Here is a 25,106-nt window from a genome sequence, read left to right as displayed (position 1 = left end):
CTGAGATCCTCTAGCTCTTCATTCTGTGAGTGGGTGTGGTAGGTGAGGAGTCTCAAACAGGAGCCATTTTTTGGGCTACTGAGGCTTGTAACAGGCTGGTCATCCCAGCAAAAGGCAGAGATGCGAAAAGAGTAATGCACTGACGTAGGAACCCTCTTCTGTCTCAATACTGGTTTGCAAGAAGGAAGAGGAACTGGAAGCATAAAGCCCGTCCCACATCTGCTGTTATTAAAGACACATCAAGTCAAAGTTCCTTCGTTTTACATTTCAAAAGCCAACCTAAAGCCCCAAATCATGAGACAGAACTCATCTGCCCCTGCCCCACTAGCACCGATGTTTTAGTTTTTGGCCAAGTCCTGAAGAAAGGCATAGAATTCAGCTGATAAAGCTCCTGGGCGCAGCATTATCTTACCTAGTTTGTGATCTGTGACCTCTAAGTTACCAGTGACCACCTATCCTTTAATTCCAAAATTGAGAAACATCTACAAGGTTATTAGACCCAGGTGTGTTTCCATACAAGGGTCAGTAAGACAAATTCTCTTCTAGCTTCAGAGAAAAGGGAGGGGTACATTAAGATCTTCCTGTGCCTGGAACTGAGAGACAAGAGGCTTGGCCCTGAGAGAACAGCTGGGGCCCAGCCAAGCCCATGTGTAGCTATAGAGGCTAACGTGTGGGCAGAACCAGGAAGTGGGTTCTAGTATCTGTAGGGAGGACCCAGCAGAGGCCCCTCTAGCCCCTGAGACCCCTGCGACCCCATAGTGTGTAGATCTTGCTCTAAGACACCACTGTCCTCTCAGGAGCCTCAGACAGCCTGTGGCAGGCCAGGTATAGCTGCAGTTGGTTCCTCAGACTCTGGATGCACTTGGATTTCAGAACCATGATTTCATCCAACTGGGTCACAAAATCTTCAAAATCCTGAGATAGGAAACAAAGGACAAATGGAGCTGTTGCTGGCCCTCTTCTATATCTGTTTTTGTAGTCCCATCTCCTGCAGGAAGATTTCGGAGCCCAGGCCCCTCCAGCTGGAACACCTGCAGGATAGTCACTATGGCAGAGGGTGGGCCCCACCTCTCTACATTTGAGACACTTTATACATAGAGAAGTATCTTTCAGGGTAGAGGGGTGTTTTCGTAAATACCTCTGGTCTGCATGTGGCTCACTGTTACTGTCACAAGGAGGGGCCCCAAGAAGCCACTAGGAAGGCACAATGGTGAAGGATAGAGGCCGGAAACATTTTAGCCTAGGAATGGGGAGTGTGGTACCATCTCCCACCTGTCCTTGCACTCTCTCAAGCTATCCCAGAGGAATGGCAAGAGAAAGCGCAAGGCCTCAACAATGGGTGGAATATGACAGCAGACCCTCACCCGACACTAACCACAGCAAATAAAGCTGACCGTCAAACTAGCCGAAGGCTAATTCCCAACAGTCCCGAGTGTCCAGACAAGGGCACTTACATTAGGAGCCAGCTGGCTCATCAGGGTCTCCTCCTTGAAGCCCAGCTCAGCCATTTCATCCAGCTGTTCCTGGTGTGCGCGAATGACCACCTGCCTGGGAACACCAGAGAGCACACTGTGGGCCTCCAGGCCTTCCAACTCCTGGGCAGCTTTCTGGAGTTGAGTCCCATTTCAAGGCCAGGAGCTGCCTCTGCCCAAAGTGGTCAAGGCTTTGACCAGGATGGCTCACCCCACCTCTTCCTGTCACATGTTCTTCTCCAGACTTAAGAGACTAGGGAATACCAGTGAGATACTGGGAGAGACAGGGGCTTTTGGAGCTGACCCCTGCCTCCCCAGGTACACTAAGGGACAGGACTGGGTGCTGCTTCTACAGAGGAACTGCCCACAGCTCCCTGCAGAAAGGCTCAAGGCTGTGCCACTATAGCTGGCATCCTTGGCACAAAGTAGAGCCTACTGTCTAGGATGCTGTCATTTCTACTTCTTATGGGCGGTCTGGGACCAAAGCATGGGGGTTTGAGCTAGAAGCTGGAGTATCTGTCTTTTGTCATACCCTACTGATGGGTAGAGACCAGGGAGACAGCAAGATTACCTGGAAGAGGTGGGCTCCTCACCTGTACATCCCTGCATGCCCTTCTTTTTGTCCATGGCCCTGGCCTGAGCACCAGTGAGCAGCAGACAAAGACAGCTGGCCTAGGTATCAGGAGCCTTAGAAAAGGGCTGCAGCCTCATAAAGGAAGTATCTGCTCCCACAAGCTCACCCTGCTCTCTAGCTCCTAGGCTTCTGATGCTGAGAGGGGCCCTGCTAGATCTCACTGCTTCCTTTCTTTCACATCCCCTGAGGCTGCTGTCTCATCGCCGCTGCACTATACACAGCATCTTTTGGGAAAAGCAGCACAAACCACCATCCTCTGTTTTTTACCTTCCCCATATTGGAAGGTACCCAACCTGCTTTAGCTCTGGGGGTACAAGGTGGCAGCTGCTGGGTCCCTGGGCAGCACTTCCAGGAACACAGACCCAAGAGAATGAAGAAGAGGATTCTGACCTCGCCACAAGTCACAGGCTTGCTCTTACGGGGACAGATCCCCCCTTCTCACTCACATCTCAGCTTTCCCAGACTGAGGGTCCACCCACCCTGGCAGGCCTGCTCCAATACGTTTTATTTCTGCTATTTATGTCAGATGCATCTAGGCAGACTCCCTTGAAAAGTTTAACAAAGCCCTTCTCTAGTCACAGTACAACTGACACTGAGCCAACCACAGACATCCCCAGAACAGACAAAACATTAAGTTAAGCTGGGTTGGGAGTAGGAGCTCAAGTCTTGGGGAAAGCCCAACTTACTGTGCGTGCCCCAGGGTGGGCTGGAGTGTCCCGGCAGTCTTGGGAGAGCAGCTGGGGACCAGGGGAGAGCTGGGTCTTGTTAAGCACCTTTGTATCGGCCTGTGTTTGAGCCATTCGATGTCCTCATTGTAGTAGGGCAACCTGATGGGGTCTGTGGACAAACCCAGCTCCTGCCAACCAAGACCTGCCAGATGCTTTCTCTCCTGGGCCCAGGGCTGGTCAGCCACATCACTACTTTCTGTTCGCGGGGTGGGTGTAGGCCCACAGTGGGGTCCTCCAGTATGTATGGTGGGGAATGGCTTTCCCGGGAATCCCTGGGAGCTGCCCAGCTCTGTCTCCTCAGCATCGGCATCATACTGCTCACTAGCCTCATGTTCCTGGGAGAAAAGTGCAGTCTCCATGCTCTGGCAGGCCTCCCCCAAGTCAGCCTCCCTGTCAGGCAGCTCGTCAGATGGGTGCTGACGGATGGGTGATGGAGACAGAGCTGGAAGATCGGCACCAGGCTTATTGTCAGGGGGAGATGACGAGAGCCACAGGTGCCCAGTTGAAGACACTGGCAGGACTGCCTCTTGATCACCACATGACCCTGAGTGGTCCACAGCTGGCCCCTCTGTGCTTGCTGCCATCTGACTGTGTGCAGCCTCAGTCTGGGCTGGCTGTTCCAAGGGAGGAGAACCCTCATTATCTATGTTCTCAAGGAGGGACACAGTGAGGGGAGCCATCAGTCCAGAAGCATATTCAGAGCATGTGTCTAATTCTTCTCTAGAGTCTTCTTGAAAAGGGTCACTGTTTTTCACTGCTGTAGTAGCCACATTTGGGCTGTCTTCACTGATTTCTCTCAGAGGTGTGCTGACTGTCTCTCTTTGGTCAGGAACTGCAATGAGGGATAGCGAGAAAGTGAAACCATCTTCCTCTAGGGACTGCAAGCTCCCCTCAGCCTGCCTAGGAACCTCGCTCCCGAAGGCATCCTGTCTGAGATCAAAGGCAGAGCTGCTGCCTCTTTTCTGGTTATATACAAAGTCTACCTGTGAGCAGTAAGGCTTTTCTGCCAGGTTGTCTCTGGGAGAGGGCCCTGAGGAGGTAGAGTCCTCCTCTCTGCTCCAGTCCAAGGGCACCTTACTTGGGCTGTGGTTGTGATCAAGGGCTGCTCTTCTGTGGCTTGTGGGGTCCCTGGAGTACATCCAGCTTCCAGCTAGATCCTTCTCATCACCTTCTGTCCTGGGGCTAAAAAACAGACTCTGCTGCCTTTCGGCCACCTGCTCCTCAGGACCTTTTTCCCTCTGATGAAGGAAAAACGAGCCTTCGCTATTTTCCACAGTGTTTCTCTGCTTTGTGGTCCTCTGACTGGAGATATGTGAGAAAGAATCTTCACTGAAATCACTGTCATCAAGGTCCTCAGCTTGGGCTCCATCATGGCTCTCGGAATAAGAGCGTAAGGGAGGAGGGGTCTCATTCTGGAGCTGCCCTTCCTGGGGCCTGTACTGGCATAAAAGCCTTTCCAGTGGTTGGTACTTTAACTTCTGCTGGAGGAGAGGTGGCTGCTGGAACTGCTGGTGATAAAAGCGCAAATGTTCCTCCCTCTCCTTCTGATGTGGAGGGATGTTTGTCCAAGCTTCAGAGGCGGGCCTGGCAGGTGCCCCATTGCTGCCCTGACGGTACTCTGCCAAGGGGTGGATACTGCCAAAGGGGAGCTCTCCTCGTGACACAAGCTGCTTCTGCACTGGCTGCACAGTCTGCACTTTCTTATACTTAGAGGGCAGCTTACCATGTACCATGTCTTCTCCAGGGACAATTTTGTTGCTGATTTGATTTTTCTCAGAGCACAGTGGAGTTGACTCTTCTGCCTTTTTTTTGGCTAAATGTCCAGATCGCATGGTTCCTCTGACAGGGCTAGTCTGAATGACCCACTCTTGGGGAGGATTCCCTCTGGAGCCACACTTTGTGCCATGGACTTTAGGTACAGAAGTAAATGGGATGTTGGGTGGGTGGCTGGCCAGAGGATGGGCCTTCCCTCTTGTGGAGCCAGGTGCCACTGTGAGTGACTGCTGAAGCCCCAGCCTGACTTTTTTGGGAGAACACTTGTCCCCTGGCAGGGCCACAGGGGAGCTCTGAATTCGTTTCGGAGAAGAATTTCCAGATGTCCGATTTCGACTGGCAGCTGAAGTGCAACACTTAATGCTTTTCTTTAGTTCTTTTACCCTATAAATAACAATTTCATGTTAAGTGTATATTTTGCATGTTCTATAATTCCCTTTCTACAGCCTTTAGGGAAAACAAACACCAAAGAAAAGTATTACAGGGATTGAATACTGGGAGAGAATAAGAAGAAATGGGGAGATTCTATTTCAGCATGAGATACCTCTCTTTACCTGAACAAAAAAGACCAATGACTTCTCTGAGGATATAAGCATGCACCCAACATTCCATTAATCAGAAGAGTTTTGGAAATTACCACAGTCCCATGGGAGGGACAGGCCAGGGTAGCTAGTGTCAGGACTGCACTATGTCCAAGCAGAGCCTATGCCACGCTTCCTGAAGATGGGCCAACTCAGGAGCTTCATGTCTCCCACTTGCCCACTCACTATTCCACAAACAGAACCCTCAATTCATAACGTAGCCACTTTCTTCTAGCAGTGGTAATGTGCTGGCATTAGGAAACTATGCAATAAAAGAAACCTCCTTCAGAAAACTTACTTGGGGGACCTATTAATAGTATTATTGTTAAAGTTAACATATATTGAGTTCTATGTGCTGGGCATGGTGCTAAGCCTTTCATACATATTACCTCATTGGTTCCTGTTGTATGAGGTAGGTGCTATTTATATCCCCTTTAAGATAAGGAAACGGGCTCAGAGAGTTGAAAACTTGTCCAAGGCCACTCAGCTAGCTAGTGACAGAGGCAGGGTATTTGGCCAGATAGTCTGAATCCAGAGCCCACTCTTGTAACCACTTTGTAAACTATCTCTCCTATTTATATAAGATAAGGTGCCCAGAGGGCCTTACTCCAGCCCTGACACCCAGCAGGAGCTCCTCCTTTCATTTGCAAATATTTATTGTGCATCTACTAGGTACCACATACTGTCCAGGCAGTAGAGATATAGTGGAGAAAAAGAGATAAAGTTCCTAATCTCGTGGAACTTAAATGATAGCTCATCTTTCCTTCTTAATGAGTTTCATCAAATGCCATGGATACTGAAAATTCTTTAACAGTAATAAAAAAACAGATATCCTTCAAATAGTTTGTTAACCTTGGAGACAGCTTCTAGGAGACTCAAGAGGAGAGTGTAAGACAGGACCAGGTAGCAAAGTGGCCAGAGGAAAGGATGGTAATGACAGAATCTTCACCCACTGTAGGAGACACATGTGACCATGGGGTAAGAGGTACCAGCTGTAACACCAACTCCCAGTGAGCCCTTTTAACATTCTTGCCCTTCTCTGGGTCTGTTTATCCTTCTGTAACACATCTGGGGTTGGTCTCTTCTAAGTGCTTCTGCCTTGGCAAGTAATACGTATTCTATCCCTTACAATTTAGGGCTTAGGCAAATGGAAAGAAAACCTCACTGAGCCTTCCACTCCAGAGAAATATTTCATCTCCCATTAGCCATTTAAATGCCACCGATGGAGTTCTCTTGAACAAGGGAATGTGTTTCTCTTATCACATTCATACTTGTAAAGTGGCCTACCAGGTCGCATTTTTCAAATGACAACTGCATAAAACCCTGGTGGTAGGATCACTGCCTCAAGAACAGGCTTTTGGAGCCCTAGGTCAGATCCCTGTGTGTGTAGAAGACACACATACATGACCTGCCTCCTGAGAGGGACTCACCGGTCAGCATAGCGCAGGGTATTCAGAGTGTGTTCAGTGGCCACATGGCTTGGTGAGATGTTGGCGATCATGCAAGTTTTGGCATTGCCAATGAAAGAGTCTTTCAGGACCTGTCCAAAACAGAAGGTAGGACAACGAAGTCAACTAACAAAGGGCATACTGACTACTTACTGTATGCAAGACACTGGACCGAAAAGAAATTCTTTTGTCCCCCTGTCTACAAAAAGGCAATTCACACAAGAAGAAACAAAAATAATCAACACACAAAGGTACTCACTTCTCCACTAATCAAAGAAATGCAAACAACCATTAAAAAAACTAATATTTTTTTCACCCGAAGATTAAGAAACACTCATGACACCTGCCCGCTGATGGTCTAGGGAAATGGGTGCTCTCACACACTGCTAAGTTTTACCATGTACCATGAACTGGTAGAAGCTTTTGGGAGCGCAGTAAGCAATATGTATCAAATGTAAAAAATGTGCACACTATTGTTTGGCAATCATGCTTCAAGGACTTCATCCTAAAGAGAGAATTTCTTAATTGATCCAAATAAATAAACAAATGAAGTACAAACAGAATATTGGTCACAATAATAAAATTAGAAAAATCTACGAGTATATAAACAGAGAACAAACTAGATCAGTATAAACTGAATACAATACAACCATTAAAAATAATTATTCATATCTGTATTTAGGTACATGGAAGGACCTAAAACTGTCTTAGTGTGAAAAAGGCACATGATTCCATAACTTTTAAGTGGATCTATGTGTAGATATATGAGTAGAGAGATGCCTGGAAGGATGTTCACCAAAATGTAGCAGTGGTTGTCCCTGGGAGCAGAGATTTTCAGGTGCTTTTCACTATCTTCTTTGTACTTGTATCTACTGTTTGAATTATTATTTTAATTAATAGGAACACATTTTCTTGGGATGGGGAACTTGTTTTAAGAAATAGAGTAAATGTCAGAGTCAGGATTAATCACCTGTAAGAAAGGTCTCCTAGGTCCCTGGTTGAAATCATGTTTGAGAAGACATGATCTAATCCATAGATCAACAACTCTGCCTAGTAAGGAGCTGTATTATTATAGGTTCTGACTCAGGCCCTGTAGAGCCACTAGCTGGCAGCACAGCATGAAAACCTCTTCCAAAACACAAAGATCCCTGCCTAGTCGATCCTCTGTGCACAGGACTTGGTGAAGAAAGGAACCAGGGGCACCCATAACTGTCTTAGACCCCTCCATGGGCCACTCTTCTGCACCCATTACAGATGCTTACTGTTGTTTTGTTAATATGAAGCACATTTTCATGATAGAAAAACAGAAGAAAGATTACCTATAGTTCTATCACTCAGAATAATCAGTTAACAAATGCATACTTTTTCTGTGTAGTTTTTTTCTCACATCATATTTTTAAACTATAGATCTTGATCACACGTCAAAATCTACCCCATTCTTTTTATGCAGCTATTCTTTTTGTCTTAAAACACCGGTCTAAGTCTTACGGCTAAGAAAGTACCAAATACAGCTACTCCACACCCTCTTCAAAGGCTCAGAGGCTCCATTAAATCGACAAGGTTTTTTTATATCAGGAATAAGCGGAAAGCTGTTGAATGATAACCAGAAGAGTACTGCTGCCCCACGGGAGCCCAGCTGCCTCACACTACAGGTATCTCTGCCTGAGGATGCCCCTCTCTCCTCCTAGACTAAGAGCTCCTAGTGACTCCCCTTCACTCCCTTTTCCCCCGTGCTTAGCGTCACATCTTGATGGCAGTGGATGCTCTGCTGAAGGAACAAATAAATGGAAGAAGGAACAAATGAGTGAACCAGAATGAACTCAAAGCTCACATTTAACTTTACCTGAGTTAATTTGCTTTGCCGAAAGGGAGTATGGGTATGTTCCTGATCCAATGCTCGGATACATTCCTTCAGCTGAAAATAACAAGCACATCAAATATCACATGCAATGAGAGAATAACAGATCAGATTTTTCTTACATTCAAAGTCAGTCAGTCAGTCTTCCAAAAGGAAGTCAAAATGCCTTGATAGTTTCTTGTTCAACAAGAAAAATCAAGCTAGACTAGAAAACATTATCCTGTGCTATCTGTGCCTAGGTTAAGGGCCTCCCAACTTAAAAGCTGTGATCCTGATAGCATGGAGCAGACAAACCTAGGGACATTTCCACAGGTCCCAGAGTCTAAGCTTATGCAGTGGCAGTTCTGGCTCGCCAGCTCCCTCTCATCACACTCTTCCCAACTGCAGAAGCGCTTAAGTAAAGAAAATATCTATGCCACTCTTCCACCTCCCCACTTACATGTGCACACCTATAGGTGTAGACTCAAGAGTAGATTCAGACATAAGTTGTCTGAATGGGGAGAGAGAAATTCTAGAGTCAGAGCTGGGAAGGAACTTAGAAATCATCTAGGTCTACCTCCTCACTTAAAAAAAGCCAGAACTGTGGCCCAAAGGCAAGGTCATGTCACTTGCTCCTGGCCATAGCCCCTCAAAGAATTGCTCACAGGACATCACTAATGTCAGCATAGACCAGGGTATGCAGACTTCTAGGGGTAACAGGCACAGCAGGGGTCGGGGGAAAAATGAGGGAGGAGAGATCTTTTATTTCTGAGTCATGAATCTAGGCTAAAAGGCATTAAATGAAAAGGAGAGGAAAGAGCTTGGAAGGAATTCCTTGGAAGTGCCAGTGCTGGGAGTTCACCAAGAACAGGTAAGTAGCTTTGAGAATTTGCTGTGGCTGTTCCCGGCTGCAGTCAGGGATGCCTGCAGCTAATTCTCCTCTATCTAAGAAGCTGCAGAGTATAAGAAGGAATAAGGAAATTTCCTCTTTTATTACAAATCAATCCAATATTCCCTGGGATATGAGCACTGGGAAGATTCTCCAGAATGGATGAACAGGTAACCAAACCCTGGCCCCCTTAGTTACACCTGCTCCTTATATATTCAAATCCAAGTGTGGCCACCAATCCCTATGAACCTGGTCCCTTTAGCCCTGCTGAATCAGAATGGAAAGTAGACTTTACTAAACATTAGGAAGAACCAAGAGAAATGCCCAGGAAAGAAACAAGGGACATCTTTGTGTACCTCACAGAGAAATATCAGCATTATTTTGAAATATATATATACTGCAGTAGAGCAAATACATTATATTAATGTTTTAGGAACTAACAATTCTACTGTAAGAGAGAAGGAGAAAAATACAAATTCAAAAAAGTTAAGCAAAAACTCTTTAATCTTAATTTCGAATTAATTTATTAGTATGAATTCGTGATATATTTTTCTCCTTCTAAAAAACGAAATCTATTTTCTAGCCGTGTTCATCAGAAAGGGCTAGAAGCAAGGACTAACACAATGATAGTAAGCCCCCCTATCACCCCTAAACAGTCTCTAAATTCCACTTCCCTCTAAAACCAAGGCTTATTGAATAAATGGCTGATTCAAACCTGGGGAAGGAAATGTACAAGATGAGCCCAGAACTTCCAGTCATTACAGAGAGCCAGGAAGGAAGCTATCAGGGACTAGAAGACACAGGAACATATTTGAAAAGGTTCCAACTAGCCAAAGATGTACAATATAAGCAGCATGCTGAAATAATATTTTGAATATATCAGATTAACTAAAACATATAATTAAGAGTATATATTTAATATAATTAGTACATGTATTTTAATGTGGACATTAGAAATTTAAAATTACATATATGGTTTGCATTTGTGGCTCACATATTAGGAAATGCTGATTTAAAGGCTTAATCAGATTTAGGTTCTATTTTTTTTCTGGCAAGAATTCAGAGGTTATTCTTAGACATCCTATAGGAACATGTCAGGAGGTAGAGAGAATGGATGTCTCTTTTTGTGATTTTAAGAAGAAAGATTCAAGTGTTGTCAGCCTAATTCCTCCATTAAAACATTTCCCATCAGCCTTTTTCACCTAATGGTTTTAGCAGTCATTGATGAGCATCACTTATATTCATTGTTTCATTAGGGATTCCAAAATGGTGTAATTCTAATATTCCTTCTGTATTTATTAGCTGGAAAAGAACTTTCCCTCAAGTATCTGATGAACCTGAAATACAGTTCATACAGTGGAGGCAAGATAAATTCTTGATTCTTTGTCGTTACCAGTTTTCAGAATGAGTTGGTGTTCTGGTAACCTAAACGTGACCAATGAGTTTGTTGTGCTTTGTTTCTTTTGTATTATTATAATCTCATTATTCTACCGTCTCATCATTGGATCGTTCCCCCTTTTCAAAGAACGCAGGGAGACAAGGGAATAGTTGCCTAGAATTGCCGAGAATATGATTGGGCAGCTTCTATCTATAAGCCTGGAATTCATTGCCTGGAATTCATGCCCGTGCTCTGTTGATTCCACCCCACTCTCAGCCACTCGGGTGGGGCAAATTCTCTGAAGAAGAATTTTTAGATTAAAGCTTTCAAACAACTCACAGCCAGAAGACTCTGGTTTATTTCTGCTCCTTCCATCTTTGTCTGTCTGTCTGAGTCTCTGGCATCTGCTGCTCTTTCACTGCCAGCCAAGTCAATGAAAGAGATCCTAGAGAAAAGACACAGCAGGGATGACTTCTTTGGGGCTTTGGTTTCTTTTTACATCAGTCAGCATTTTGTGATGGCCGGAAGAAATTAACACTGGCTCATACTCAGGAAAAAAAAAGGCATTACTGTCAGCTTTCCAAAAGTATCGCAAGACACTGATCTATCCACTGCTGCTGGCACTGTTCACCCAGACACTTCCACTGGTTTTAATCATTTGTAAGAAAGTATAACAAATTAATAAAACATTCTTCCCATAAGGCTAAATGACCACAATGTAAATTGCTTAAGGGACCACTTAGATAATTAAATAGAAACTTCAGTGGGCTGCTTTCCAGCCCCCAAAAACACTAAAGAAAAAAGAAAGAAAAAAAGACTCATTACTCAGAGATGAGATAGGCTCATCCATCAGTGTGGCAGAGTTTGCTAAGATAGCACCAGAGAAGCAATGAATGTACCCAATTGTCTCATGGCTTCTTTCAAGAAGGATGGATTAATTTTCTTTTCTTTTTTTTTGGCCTGTAAGCTCTCTGAGATGCATTCTCTGCTATTCCTCTGCTGATACTGTGTTTCACATTAGAAGCAATCAATGTCCCTTTTAATAACTTAGGGTTGACCAACAATAGGTCATTACTTCATGGTTAATCAACTGATGGCACTTCAGTACAATGATTTATTTCAGGGCTAACAACTCTACTCTGTATCCTTGAAATAAAGAAATCCATGGTGGCAGGGTGTCCTGTTGTTGATAACATATTTCAAAGTCACATTAGGGAAAAGCAGACAATGCAATTCTCTGCATATTTCCAGCTCACCTGCCAAATGTCCTCTTGGCTGAATCTTTGATCTGAATTTGGATGATAGCATGGGAGCGGGAGGAGTCTGCATTAACTCCAGTGGCCCCGGTGCTGCGCTCCTTGCTGCCCTTCAGGATCACCTGAAAATAAAATCCATAGGGTGACTTCCCCAAGGAGTAAACAAAGCCCTCTGGCTCCTAAGAGTCGACTCAATGCAATAGAGAACAGACACGTAACTTTGTTAGTACACTGCAGCTTTTTCCCTTCATGTAGGAAGCTGCCTAAACACTAAATCATATAAAGTACCCAACAGCAATGAAAACAACGTGGAATACTAATCTTACGGGGGAACATTCACTAGCTCAAGAGCTAATTTACTTCTTGATTTCATACACTCTTTTTTAATATCTTTGATAGATTTAGTTTAACTAAAATCCCTAGGGTATAACTTGGCTCCAAAGCAAGGTCTCATAATACTCATCTATCTTAGTAACTGAAACAAAGGACGGAAATGTTCATCATGGAATGACTAATCACATCCACCTGCTGTTCCACCGGGATGCAGTCATAAAAGAGGCCAGGCCTGATGTGTCGGAACATGGAAGTGATAAGATATCGCAACTGCCATTAGCCCATGATTTCTTTTGAGACCAATGCCACTCCAAATGGGAGTAAAGACTAATCTGGGTCCCTCGGGCTACAAGAGAATTAGGGAGAGGAGGTAAAGCCTCAGGATTGGCCTCTAGCACTGAAAACAGCTATATATGACATGCTGTCCTGATGTTAGATAGAGGGAGGAATGTTGATTCCTGACAATCAAAAAGGTGAAGATCTTTAAAAATATTTGATAGAATCCTCACAATAGCCTGATGTGAGGGGAATATGATTATTATGCCTAGTTTATAGCTGAGGAATAAACTCAGAGGTTGATTTCCTCACAAACAGCTGTGGTATGGAAGAACCAAATTCCATATACAGTACATATGACTTCAAAGTCCGTGTGGTTTCTACTATACTGTGGGGCACTGATGATAAATACATTTATATTGTAGTGAATTAAGGGTAAGGAAGTCCTATTTCATTTTGTCTCAATCTCTCAGAATCTTAACTTATATCACATGGAACATAGTTACAGTTTTCTAAATTACTTTTTTTTTTTATTTTTTAGGCGAGTCAACCCTTGGTTGACCTCACAGATTGCAAGGATCTTGTCAGCTTACAATCCCTTACTTTTTTATTTTTTACACCTACAGCACCTGGTCTTCCTAGATGGTCTCCCATCCAAGTACTACCAGGCCTGACCCTGCTTAGCTTCTGAGATCAGATGGGATCGGGCTTATTCAGGGTAGCAGGACCATAGACTACAGTTTCCAAATAAGAGTCTGAAAGTTGACAGTAAAATTTCAACAACAGGCCACAAAATAACTTAACAAGAACGGGCTTGTGCTTTTTAAAAATTTAACTAAGTTCCTCCATGGTCTAAGCAATAGTTATGTTACTAAAGATTATCTGGATGTGAGATACAGAATTATATTTTAGAATCAAATTTAGAAACATATTCTAAATGTATTCATTTTGTAAACAGCTTGCTAAAAGTTTAAAGGGACTACCTGATGAATCCTTTTGTAAGAAGAACCTGTTAATTTATAAAACTGGTTTATCAACTGCATGGATAGCATGTTGCTGCTAATCAGAAATTAGAATTAGAGCAGTAATCCCTTACACTAGGTGTGTCAAGTGCCAAAAAAAGAAAAAAAAAAAAAGCACTGTTAAGCTTGGATGCTGGCTAGGTCACTTAAGGCCATATCTGTGACTAACTCATCCAGTTTAAATGCACTTCCTCATCCTAGCCTCTCCCTATGGTTCTGACTTTATGCTTACATAGGCTGTAATGCAATGATGATGGATCATCTTAGATTTGTATTGTTCTTTTAATCAAATCTTTCTTCTTTTTCATTAGAAAATCAAGACATGCTTACTGTGGAAAACTAGGAAAGTATAGGAAAAGCATAAAGAAGATATATACCTCCCATCATCCCAGAGTTAACAAGATTCTGGTGTATTTCCTCCTAGCGTTTTAGGGTTCTCACAGTTGTGCTTTATTTTGTCTTTTACAAACCCCATAAAGAGACAGGAGAAATCTTTTAAATCTCTACATTTGTGTAAGCAATACGCCTGACGGATAAGGGAGGAATCACAGAGAAGTGACTCATGCAAGGTCACAAAGGTAGAATATTGTCAGGCTAGGAACAGAAGCCAGGTTTCCCTGCCACATGTGAGTAATGATGCTACTTCTGCTGGGACCTAGTGAGAGCTCAGAGAGGCCTCAAGATTATACTTGGCCAAGAACTGTGGATATTGACAGGAAGCTGAAAGGATGGCCTTGTGGTGAAATTCACCCCCAGGGGAGTCAAGAAAGACTGCTTCTGGGGTTCTATTACAGAGTTTTGCACTGGGCTTTTCATTGTACCTGTTTACCATGATGTACTAGGTACCTGTGAGTGTGCCTTACAAAACAGTATGTTGAGGCAACCTTTCCTGACTAAATGTCTTTTAGGAAAGGTGTGAAGGAATTCCTGGTCCTTGGTTGTTTCCTCAGCTTCAGTAACAACCTGCAATCACCATTTCTTTCAGAAACTGTGGAATAAAGCGGGTTGAGCTCTGAGGAATAAAAAATGAGCAAGTTTGTGAAGACTGTCACACAAACTTTTGTAAATGACATATGAATGAAGTGCAGCAGTTTGCAATGTGTGAACACTTGCAAATTACTTAATTTTTTAGGGTCTCAGTTTCTTATCTATAAAATGGTAATCTCATAGGTTACTTATGAGGACTAAAAAAGATAATACATGTACCATGATTAGCATATGGTAAGTTTTCAGTAAATATTAATTTTTTAAAAAGATGCTAAAGAACTAACATCTCCATGTAAACTTCCAAAACAAATGATTTTTCACAAATGTAAAACAATCAGTTTCATAGGGAAATAGACCTTGATAAATCAACAGGAGATTCCATGGGCTCCCCAGTACAAGTAAGAAAAAAAAAAAGGAAAGAAAGGAGGGTAGGAGGAAGAGACTAAAGAGAAAAAAAGACTATCTGTTTGCAAGTCTTGGAGTAGACCAAAGTTAATACAATCACCTTAATAATCACTAGGCCTTCTTTTTCTTTTACTGCCTCTGTCTTAAATTCCTCCTTTGGTAGCTAAAGTCTGTTGGGCAAGTTTTTAAATCTAGGTCCTTTAGACTAAACAGGTTATGTGAGTAGTGAAATGGGAACCTGCCACAATAGAAAGTACAGACAATTGCTGAATTCTGTGGCACTGGGAAACACTGAGGGACTTACTAGTAACAGTAATGGATGTGACAAAATGAGCTAGCATCACAGTAAGCATTTTATGTACATTATCTCATTTTCTTCTCTATTACGTGACTTGATCATCTACTATCATTCATGTTGCAGGTTCAGAAAAGTAAAGGACTTTTCTCAAGGATACACAGCACTGGGTCCAAGCTCCACCTGGTTACAAGGCTTTAATCACTAAGTTTCCTGCACAAATAACAAAGAAGGGCTAAGAACACTTCAGTAGGAGAGGCACTGTGTACAGATTAAGTCTCTACACTGGCATATAACTGAGGGTTATCTAGGGGAAGCTCTTGCTATGCGGTCTCTACTACCAATACAGCCAAGGAAATGATAAAATATGAAGCAGATTTATTAGAAGTTTAGGAATATAAATATGTGAAATGGCTATAGGAATGACTTAAAAACCCACAAATCTCTACAACTGAAAAAAATGCTCATTAATTGCCTGACCGACAAAATCTTGATTCCAAACCTGGATGAGTCAGTGAGTCCTCTAAAAGGCAGGGAAATCCTGGTGCCTGCATTGGCAAGACCAGGTAATAAAATACACCTGGAAGGAGACTTCCTGGAGGATGGACAATCCCATGTGAAAAATAAAACTGTCAGTTGTGAGGCAGGCAACAAGTGTCTAAGTGAGCCTGAGGGTGATTTGTGAGGATAACACTTAAAGATGACACCTGAAGGTGACATTTAAGCAAACACATGGGTGACACCTGAGTAAGCATGAACGGTGACACCGGAGCGATAAAGTGTGACATCTGAGTTAGCAAGTGCTATTGTTTCGAGTCAATAAATGTTTATGAGGGTAACCGTGTCAGATATCCATAATTTATATCAACTTTCCACCTTGATCTCAGCTGGTTTCCTTCTGTACAACCTTGTCTGTACTACAGACTGAGGTATCAATGGTGATAATATGTTGACTAATAAGAAACTTCTTTCTTTTCCTAGGAAACATACTTTAGGATAGAGCAGTGCCACAAACTCTTCCAGGATAGGAGTGTGATTTGACACCAGATTGCTCATTAGCACAGTTATGACTTACAGCCAAAAAAAAGGGACTCCTTCTTAGTGTTTATTCCTTTCCCATTCATTTGGTCTAACATCCACAGACAAAGGCATCATAAGAACCAACTCTCTTGAAACTCCTGACCAAATGAAGGAATGGCCTGGGAAGGTGGGGGCAAGAGGAACATAGGGAATAGTTGTATGAGAATTTTCTTTAGGATTCTACAGTGGAGGTAGCTTTGGACAAGTAAGAATGGTCGCTGTCTCAGGGGAGCTCCTTCAATATGTTCCACACACTTTTGTTCTGTGCCTATCTTTGCAATCACTAGAAAGGTTCTTGGCCTTAAGGTGACTCTCTAAAACAGTCACATTCAGGTGGCATCTTCAAGTTTTGGATTCCAGGACTCAGGATCTAATAATCACACAAATATGAGGTCTGGTCCTTTAAACAAAATTTATCTGTTTGACCCAGGAAAAGGAAACTGTGAGAAAAGACATATATCAATGGTGAGCCACCCTGCCATTTCATGCACCAAAGTCCCTGGAGGGGCATACTGTGAAGCTATTCTAAAGGTGAGTATTGCCACTTCTTGACTTATGAATAATGCCGAATACCAGAGAAATACATATTAGCAGCCTTTGAAACTAGCCCAAGAGTATCCTCTCACGCACTAGGTTCTCCCACATGCCTCCCACTACCATAGCACTGAGACAACAACTTATAAAGAAGCTATTTTCTCAGAGGAGGACTCACATTTTATAAATGTGAAGTGGTATGCTTGTCATACCTAAATCTGAGTCCATTTTACTTGCTGATAGCAAAATAATTTTTTTTCTTGTATTTTGTCTGATATAGTGGCATAGTAAAGAGGGAAGAGTTACCTCTAAGAGGAGCTCCACACTATCCACCTGGAGCTCTCGCAGTCCCACTATCTGTACCACATGCTTGCTATCTTCTCTTGCGAAGAGCCTGCAGATTCAAGAACATGGTTGGTATGGCAGAGCTGCTGTAATATGTAATAGACTTTGTTCTTGCCTCCCCAGAAACCACTCCAACACTCTCCCACCATTAAATAGCATTTGCTGTTTGGGTAGAACTGATATGCATTCTCCCCACCCACTCCCACACCTCCTGACCCCAATCCCTGGCTTCAGGGATAGTCCTTGATTGTTGTAAACAAATCAGCATCTTTGGCTATAATTAAAAGAAAGAGCACATAAGAGGTGAAGGGAATCAAAAAAAAAAAAGAATGAGCATATATCCCAGATCTATGCCAATCAGTGGATGGTGTATTCTTGGCTACAGTGATTGGTTCAGAGGTGGATATGGGACTCTGCAGGTCCAATCAAAATAAAGTCCTAGTCTCTGGTTATTAGATACCTGAGGGTGAGGTGCTCTTTCTCTGTGGGAGAGAAAGCATGTGGCCTTGGGAGCAGTGGCAGCCATTCAGTATTCACAAGAGAAACAGTTCTGGAATGAAGCTAACACCATAGAAGGTAGAGCAAAGAGATGTAAAGAAACTGGGTTCTTATAACAGTCCTGAGCTGCTGGAGTAAAAAGACCCTAAGGCCTAATTGTCCTCTAGGCTTTCTAGTTATATAAGCCAATGACTTCCTTAAATGCCTTAAGCCAGTATAAGTGGGCTTTTATTTTACTTGCAACATAGAGAGTCCTGATATACCTTCTAAGAAAGCAAGGAAGAGCCTGGTGCTGCAATTGAATGCCTCAGGCCTGTATGTAAGGTAATGAGTGGTTATGGTCTATCATCATTAAACCATACCCATCAAGGGGCATGTACTGAATATATCAAAGACTATTATTTTTCTGCCTTAATAGGAAACTGATTAAGATTAAGGTGTGTACACACACACACACACACACACACACACACTTATATTTTTATCTACCTTTGTCAAAGCCCCACTATTATTAGAGAAAATATATTTTATTAATAAAACAACACGATAAATCATAACAACTCTAAACCAAGAAAGGATGCCATCAGTAGATCAAGACATTTTAGAAGTCCTGGAAAGGGAGGAAACAAACAGATATTAGCCAATTAAAAAAGATTAAAAAAAAACACCCACAGCACAAGACACTTGCGAGTAAGTCTGGGTCTTCACTAGAGAGTCTTAGAAAAGCTTCAAACCCAGGAGTTAGCATACTCTCATCCTGTGGCTATAATTAAAGGATGCAAAAATGTAAGGCAATATACCTGGGTCATTCATTAAAGAATTACACTCGCAAACAGCTGGATAATCTGACTGTCCCTTCACACAAACCACACACATAGCACAACAGTGGCTTTCATTCTCATGCCAATTATTTTTTAAAGGAAGTAGTCATTCTGACCGGAAAACATTCCTAATAAGAATGTTGGGGCTTGGAAGCAAAGTTGTGATTAATCTAACTTGACACTTCGAAAACAACAGAGAGGGTAGAAAAGAAGAGAAACTGCTAAAGCAACTTCAGAGTGGCACTCTCCTTTATTTGGCAGTTGTGGCACAACTGAACCCCCAAAATCTATACATTCTCTGAGTTGTGGCATATCCGAAGGTCCCTTTTTGTTGCAATAGTCCACAAGACAGTGGCCTGCCTAAGTCTACTCAGTGGCCTCTCCAGTTACGCTACTCAGTACTCTAGTGCCCCATTACAATGGGGGCTGGCCCTTCTATGCTCTCCCTACTGAAATGGAGCTGCTTCTCCACCTCTACCCCCCATTCCAGTGCTTGCCTGGAGCTTGCGGAACTTTTGGACAGCTCTACAGGGGCTTGAATCCTTTTGTTGTGGGCTCGTCTATTTCACTGATTTGGTTTTCCCTAGCCTTCTACCATGCTTGGCCTCAGCTCACTCTTCCCCACTTGGTGTGGCTGCTCTCAACACATCTCAGGTCTGGTTAATTCTGTCATGACAAGCTTTTATCCTTCCACCTCCCTTACTTCCGCTCTCCTCCCTATTCTCTCAGTCAGTTGATAACCTTCACAATTCCTTGCTTCCTACTCAGTTAAAGTCATGTGTTTCAACCTAAATAAAACTTTGCCAGAAAAATACAATACGGATTTAAAATCAGTTACTGAATACATTTCTAAATTACTATTTATGTTGCAAAGGCAAGAGTTTAAGTCCTATAAGAGTTAAAAGTTTAATGTAAATAAAAGGGATTTTCCTTTTCTTTTTGCTGATTTCAGAAATCTCTCCTTGAGGTTGAGAAAAAGAACAAGAGAAAGTGGGAAACATTATTTAAAGTTCTTCCAGTGTAATAATTGGTCAAAAGACTAGGATGAGATTTAAGTATACGTTGGTTTCCTAACTTCTTGAAATTATGACCTTTTTTACAGACCAAAATATCAGATATACAGGATATTGATCACTTAAAAAATACTAATAGAAGGCTGGTTTATATTTTTCTATAGCTGAAAATATATATCTGATTTAGGAGACTCTCATTTCACGCAAGGGCATTAACGTATTGAAGATTCATTAAATTCCATGATTCGGTGGGACTCTGGCTTAAAAAATGATGAACGGATTCAGTTTCCCGCTCATATTCAGTACCTTTTTCTTCTATTTAGGAGGTCATAAAGCTGTCCACAGTAGATTTCATAGAAGCTGATCCACACAAAGAGGTGCCTTCTTGGCTGGGATACTTCTAGTTGCCTGAAGATATCTTTGGCAGCCAGAGCATACAGTCCTGGGTTCTGATGAGTTCCTATCATGGTGTAGGTCTTTCCAGCACCTGTCTGTCCATATGCAAAGCAAGTAGCATTGCCTCTGAAGGAAGAATAATTTGTATCACTATACATGTTAAGATAAATGCTAATCTCTATATAGATTTTTAATGAAAAAAGTCAGGTAAAAGAAGAAACCTTGACAAAATTCAGCCATAAACACACAATCCTTTAGGGAGAAGTGGGCTTTACATTATAACAAACATAGGAAGAAGAAAAAACATTCTCAAAGCAGTATGAGTTCTCATAGTAATTTTTTATGAAACTGGTAAGACTGCGAGACAACACTGGAAAATGGTCACCAAACTTATTTTAGAAATTTACTCTCTCAAAAAGTATTCTCTAGATTTGGTGCATGGAAACAAAGACTCCTGCTAGGTGTTTTAGAGGATCCTAGAGATTTTATGTTAATCCTGAAAGATAAGTTTGGTTAAACAAGTAATAGAGAATTAAAAACAATAAATAACAGAAGATCATATGATAAACATGAAGGTAGTGACCACTCATATGAATATTAAGGAACTTTAGACAGAGGTGAAATCAATGTAAGCAGAATATTTGAGGAAGGACTCATAAAAGAGCTTCTCTAAGAGCCCCAGATTTTACTTTCATCAATACATTACTGGGTTGCTTGATTTCTAAGACCCCTTCTAGCCTTGCTGTCCTATGATTCTAAGTGAGAGTCACTATTCTTGGATGTGGATAAATGTTTGCACACGCCCTGTATGAGTGGAAAACTGTAGAATAAGAAGTGGAGAAGAGAGTTGGCGGACCAACCTACAGAGATCACAGTATATTTTAAGAGGAGTTGGAGGCCAAGATTACCTGAGTATTATGGGGCCCAACTATGTAGTACTAAGTAGAAAGTGAATATGTTAGGTAGTAAATAGTTATTATGGGAATCACATGAATTAATAAAAGTAGCTACTTGTAGAAAGAAAAAAAAGTATGTATGGACACAGGAACAGGGGGAAGCTAGAGGTAGGCAGAGAGATGCATACGTAGAAAGGGATGTGAAGCCAGATAGAAAACAAAGAAAGAGTGATGTGTCCAGAGCAAAGGAAGCATGGAAGTGTGAGAATCTAGAGATAGGAGCTAATCAGATTTAAGATACCGGAAGCAGAGACAGGTTACTTGTCTTTTAAACCATGGCTCCCAACAGTATGAATACTTGAAGACAGTGGCAGAGGCACAGTTAAGAAAAGAATTATAGAAGGAAATTTGAATACACTGAAGAAGATCTAGTAGAATGAGAGCAAAGAATGTAATCTAGCTTATCTTTTGAGCATTTCAGTGATGAGCTTTAAAAAAACCACAAATATAGGCATGAAGAATCTCTATTACACTTTACAGAATTTACAGTTAAGTTACACTTAACTTGCAACTCCCTTATTTTTTACTGGTAATGTCTTATTTGATTTCTAACTTATTTTAGAAACCTTCTCTCTCAAAAAGCATTCCCTAGATTTTGTGCATAAGAAACAACCTGAAAAATATATAACTTTTTTAGCCTGCTCATTTAAATAATTGTAAAAAATTTAAATAATTTTTTCAAAATAACAAAAACACAACACAAAAAAAAATAGGCAAATGAAGATATCTGAATGGTAAATAAGCACATAAAAAGATGTTCAGTATCATTAGGCATTAGGGAAATTCAAATTAAAAATACAATAAGATATAATTTCATATCCATTGGATTGGCTACAATAAAAAAGGCTGACAATGCCAAATATGGTAAGAATGCAGAACTGCAATTCTCATATATTGCTGTTAGGAGTATAAAATAGTGAATGGATCAGTCAGACAGGCCCAGAGATGCTTCTGGAAGTAACATCCTGATGACTGCCCAAGGAGAACCCCAAGTTGTTTAAACTTGTATTGGTTGGTGACGATGGAAATGGAAAAACTACATTTGTGAAACGTCATCTGACTGGTGAATTTGAGAAGTATGTAAGCTATCTTGGGTGTTGAGGTCCATCCCTTTGTGTTTCATACCAACAGAGGATCTGTTAGGTTCACTGAATGGGATACGGCTGGTCAGAAGAAATTCAGTGGACTGAGAGATGGCTATTACATCCAAACCCAGTGTGCCATTGTAATGTTTGATGTAACTTTAAGAGTTACTTACAAGAATGTGCCAAACTGGCACAGAGATCTGGTGAGTACGTGAAAACATCCTCATCGTGTTGTGTGGCAATAAAGTGGATATTAAGGACAGGAAAGTTAAGGCAAAATCAATTGTCTTCTACCATAAGAAAACCTTCAGTGCTATGACATTTCTGCCAAAAGTAACTACAACTTTGAAAAGCCCTTCCTCTAGCTTGCTAGAAAACTAACTGGATGGAGACACTAATTTGGAGTTTGTTGCTGTGCCTGCTCTTGCCTCACCAGAGGTTGTCATGGACGTATCTTTGGCAGCACAATATGAGCATGATCCAGTGGTTGCTCAGACAACTGCTCTCCCTGTGGATGATGGTGATGAGGATGATGACCTGTGAGAAAGTGAAGCTGGAGCCTACCTTCAGAAGTCTAGTTTTATTGGCAATTATCCTGTTATCAGTGGTGCAGCATGTTTGCCACTTTATTATATAGCTAAGGAGAACATGTGCTTAATCTTTTGGATGGTGAAGGAGATGAATGGGCTTTGGAGTGAACATGGCAGTTAAAAAAATACCTTCATTTTTTGGACGTACATATTTAGCTGTTTTGGAATGTGGTTGTTTCTTTGAGTTTCAAATATAAGACTGCTGCAGTCACATCACAATATTCAGTGGTGAAACTTTGTTTGTTATTGTCATTCCCACCCCCTTTTGTTTAGAATCAGAATAAAGTTGTATTTCAACTATCAAAAAAATAGTGCATGAAAAACTATTCGACACTTTCTTATAAACATACACCTATCCTATGGCCCAGTAATTCCATTTCTAGGTTTTTATCAAAGACAAATGAAAATGTTCACAAGACTTGTACAGAATGTTTATACAGCTTTATTCCTAATAGTCTAAAACTGGAGACAACCCACATGTCAATCAACAGGAGAATGGATAAACAAATTGTGTTCATAGAGGGGAATATTACCCAGCAATAAAAACTATGGATACATATAACAACATGTATTAATATCAAAAAACATCATGCTAAGCAAAAGAAGTCAGGCATAAAAGAAAACATATTGTAATGATTTTATTTCTGACATTCTAGAACAAGCAAAACTAATCTATAGTGATAGAAAGGTCAAGTCTTATTTAAGACCTGGGAGTGATGGTGAAGAATTAACTAAAAAGAGACACTAGAAACCTTTCTGGGCGGTAGACACATCCTTATTCCAGGTATTGGGTACTTGGATGTGCACAACTATCAAAATTCATCAAACGTGAATACTTCTTAAGATCTGTGCATCTTACTGCATGTAATTTACACCTCAATTTTAAAAAAGTTATTAAAAAAAATAAACGTCAAAATACTCTGGAATCAGCAACTATAGCTGGTTGTTTGGAATTTTCAACCTGCACATACCTAAGGTTTAAATGTATAATAGAAGCTCCTGTCCCATTTAATGTTTATTAAGTATGAATAATTACTTCAAAATTTAAAAAATACATCTATGAAAAATAGATAAGTAATAGTCACTTATCTATCTTATTCCAATGAAAATGTTAACAGAACTATTATTAAAAGTTCAAACTAACTACAACCACTTCAATCTTTTTATTCTGAGGACTTTCATGAAATTATATTGCTGTCAGCTTGTATTTTTCCACTAAGTAGAGAATCAATATCATCAATATAAGAGAAATTTTGCTGAAATTTTCTAAATGCTTGGTAAATTCTATAGAGAAACTGAATTGTTCAGAAGAGACTAATTTAAATTCATTAGAACAAAACACAAATTCATGTTTAACTCAAAAGGAATGAAAAGGATAAGTGATATTTATTTTTTTAAATATAATTTATAGAAAATAAAAAGAGAAGAAAATAATTACTATCATACCCATTGAAAATATGCTGAATGAGTGGGTGAGTAGTCTTCATGTATACATCCCGATTGGTGCATGCCTCACCAAAGACTTCATCAAAATAAAAAACATGCTGAAAAAGAAATTTGATATTTATAGAAAAAGGAATTCTTCAACCATATTCTAGATAACACATGATAAAGGTGCAAATACATTTTTAACTAATAGTAATTGACCATGATGAACTTAGAAATAAGCAATCAATAACTATCAAATGACAGAGTCTTATTTTACTTGAGATCTCTGTAGACATTCTTATAATGTAAAACCGAAGGCACACAATTTTTGTTCTCTCTTAAGTAAACTGATGAGTACAAGAGTGAGCCAATCCTCCTTAAGTCCAGGAGAGGAACTGAAATCTATGAAGATTATCATCATAGACTAGCAATGGCTAAGATACTTGAAATTTTGAGGGGATTCTAGATGAAGACTTCCATTCCATATGTTACACAGCTTGACTTTTAATTCCATAAACATCTATTGTTTAACTGGTACTACGTATATTGCAGTAGGCAGTTCAAGGAGCCCAAAAATACTGATATTATCCTACCATTACCCCACCCCAGCCCCTAAAGATGTTAATCCAGACAAGTATACAAATGACTATAAGACAGAAAAAACTTGAGAGATAAAGTACATGTGAAATTAAAAGGAGAAACATATTCCCTCTTATTGGGAGAGACTATGAGAATGGGAGAAGAAGAGGAATTTGAGAAGCGGAGATGGAGGCAGGGAAGGTATTCCAAGCACAGGGGACACATGAGCAAACAGCCAAGCAGGAAAACACAAAGACTGTTTGAGGAACATGGAAGATTTAATGTGGTTGAAATATAGGATCTTGGTAGGTAGAAAAGTGAAATAGAAGGCTACAATAATGAGTTTGTAGGGGTCTTAGGACACCAATCTTAAGAGAGAAGGTGGAATGCTCATATTTAATTCGGTAAACTGTGAAAAGATAATTAAAAAAAAAAAACTGAAAAGGAGAGGGATAGCTGAGTCATTT

At 41.1% G+C, this 25,106-nt stretch overlaps 1 protein-coding gene and 2 pseudogenes across 3 annotated transcripts in view; 1 reads left to right on the top strand and 2 right to left on the bottom strand.

The window, feature by feature from the left end:
• Positions 1-244: 244 nt before the first annotated feature.
• The window catches only part of KIF24 (kinesin family member 24), a 49,045-nt gene continuing 24,183 nt past the window's right edge, over positions 245-25,106 (bottom strand). For all 3 annotated transcript variants that reach the window (XM_006916054.3, XM_015592640.2, XM_025049737.1), the window contains 10 exons: positions 24,079-24,176; positions 19,912-20,127; positions 17,235-17,322; positions 11,997-12,118; positions 11,080-11,185; positions 8,480-8,551; positions 6,619-6,728; positions 2,793-4,991; positions 1,455-1,548; positions 245-915 (listed from right to left, as the gene is read on the bottom strand). In XM_006916054.3, coding sequence (XP_006916116.1) covers positions 775-915; positions 1,455-1,548; positions 2,793-4,991; positions 6,619-6,728; positions 8,480-8,551; positions 11,080-11,185; positions 11,997-12,118; positions 17,235-17,322; positions 19,912-20,127; positions 24,079-24,176 — 3,246 coding nt within the window. In that variant the 3' untranslated portion in view covers positions 245-774. The remainder of the gene's footprint in view (positions 916-1,454; positions 1,549-2,792; positions 4,992-6,618; positions 6,729-8,479; positions 8,552-11,079; positions 11,186-11,996; positions 12,119-17,234; positions 17,323-19,911; positions 20,128-24,078; positions 24,177-25,106) is intronic.
• LOC112483156 lies at positions 13,223-13,340 on the bottom strand (annotated as a pseudogene).
• On the top strand, positions 21,798-22,724 carry LOC102897111 (annotated as a pseudogene).

Source organism: Pteropus alecto, unplaced genomic scaffold (assembly GCF_000325575.1).
Source record: "Pteropus alecto unplaced genomic scaffold, ASM32557v1 scaffold206, whole genome shotgun sequence".
Taxonomy (NCBI): domain Eukaryota; kingdom Metazoa; phylum Chordata; class Mammalia; order Chiroptera; family Pteropodidae; genus Pteropus; species Pteropus alecto.
The sequence above is the reverse complement of the archived record's forward strand: the minus strand, read 5'-3'. Positions and strand labels throughout refer to the sequence as shown.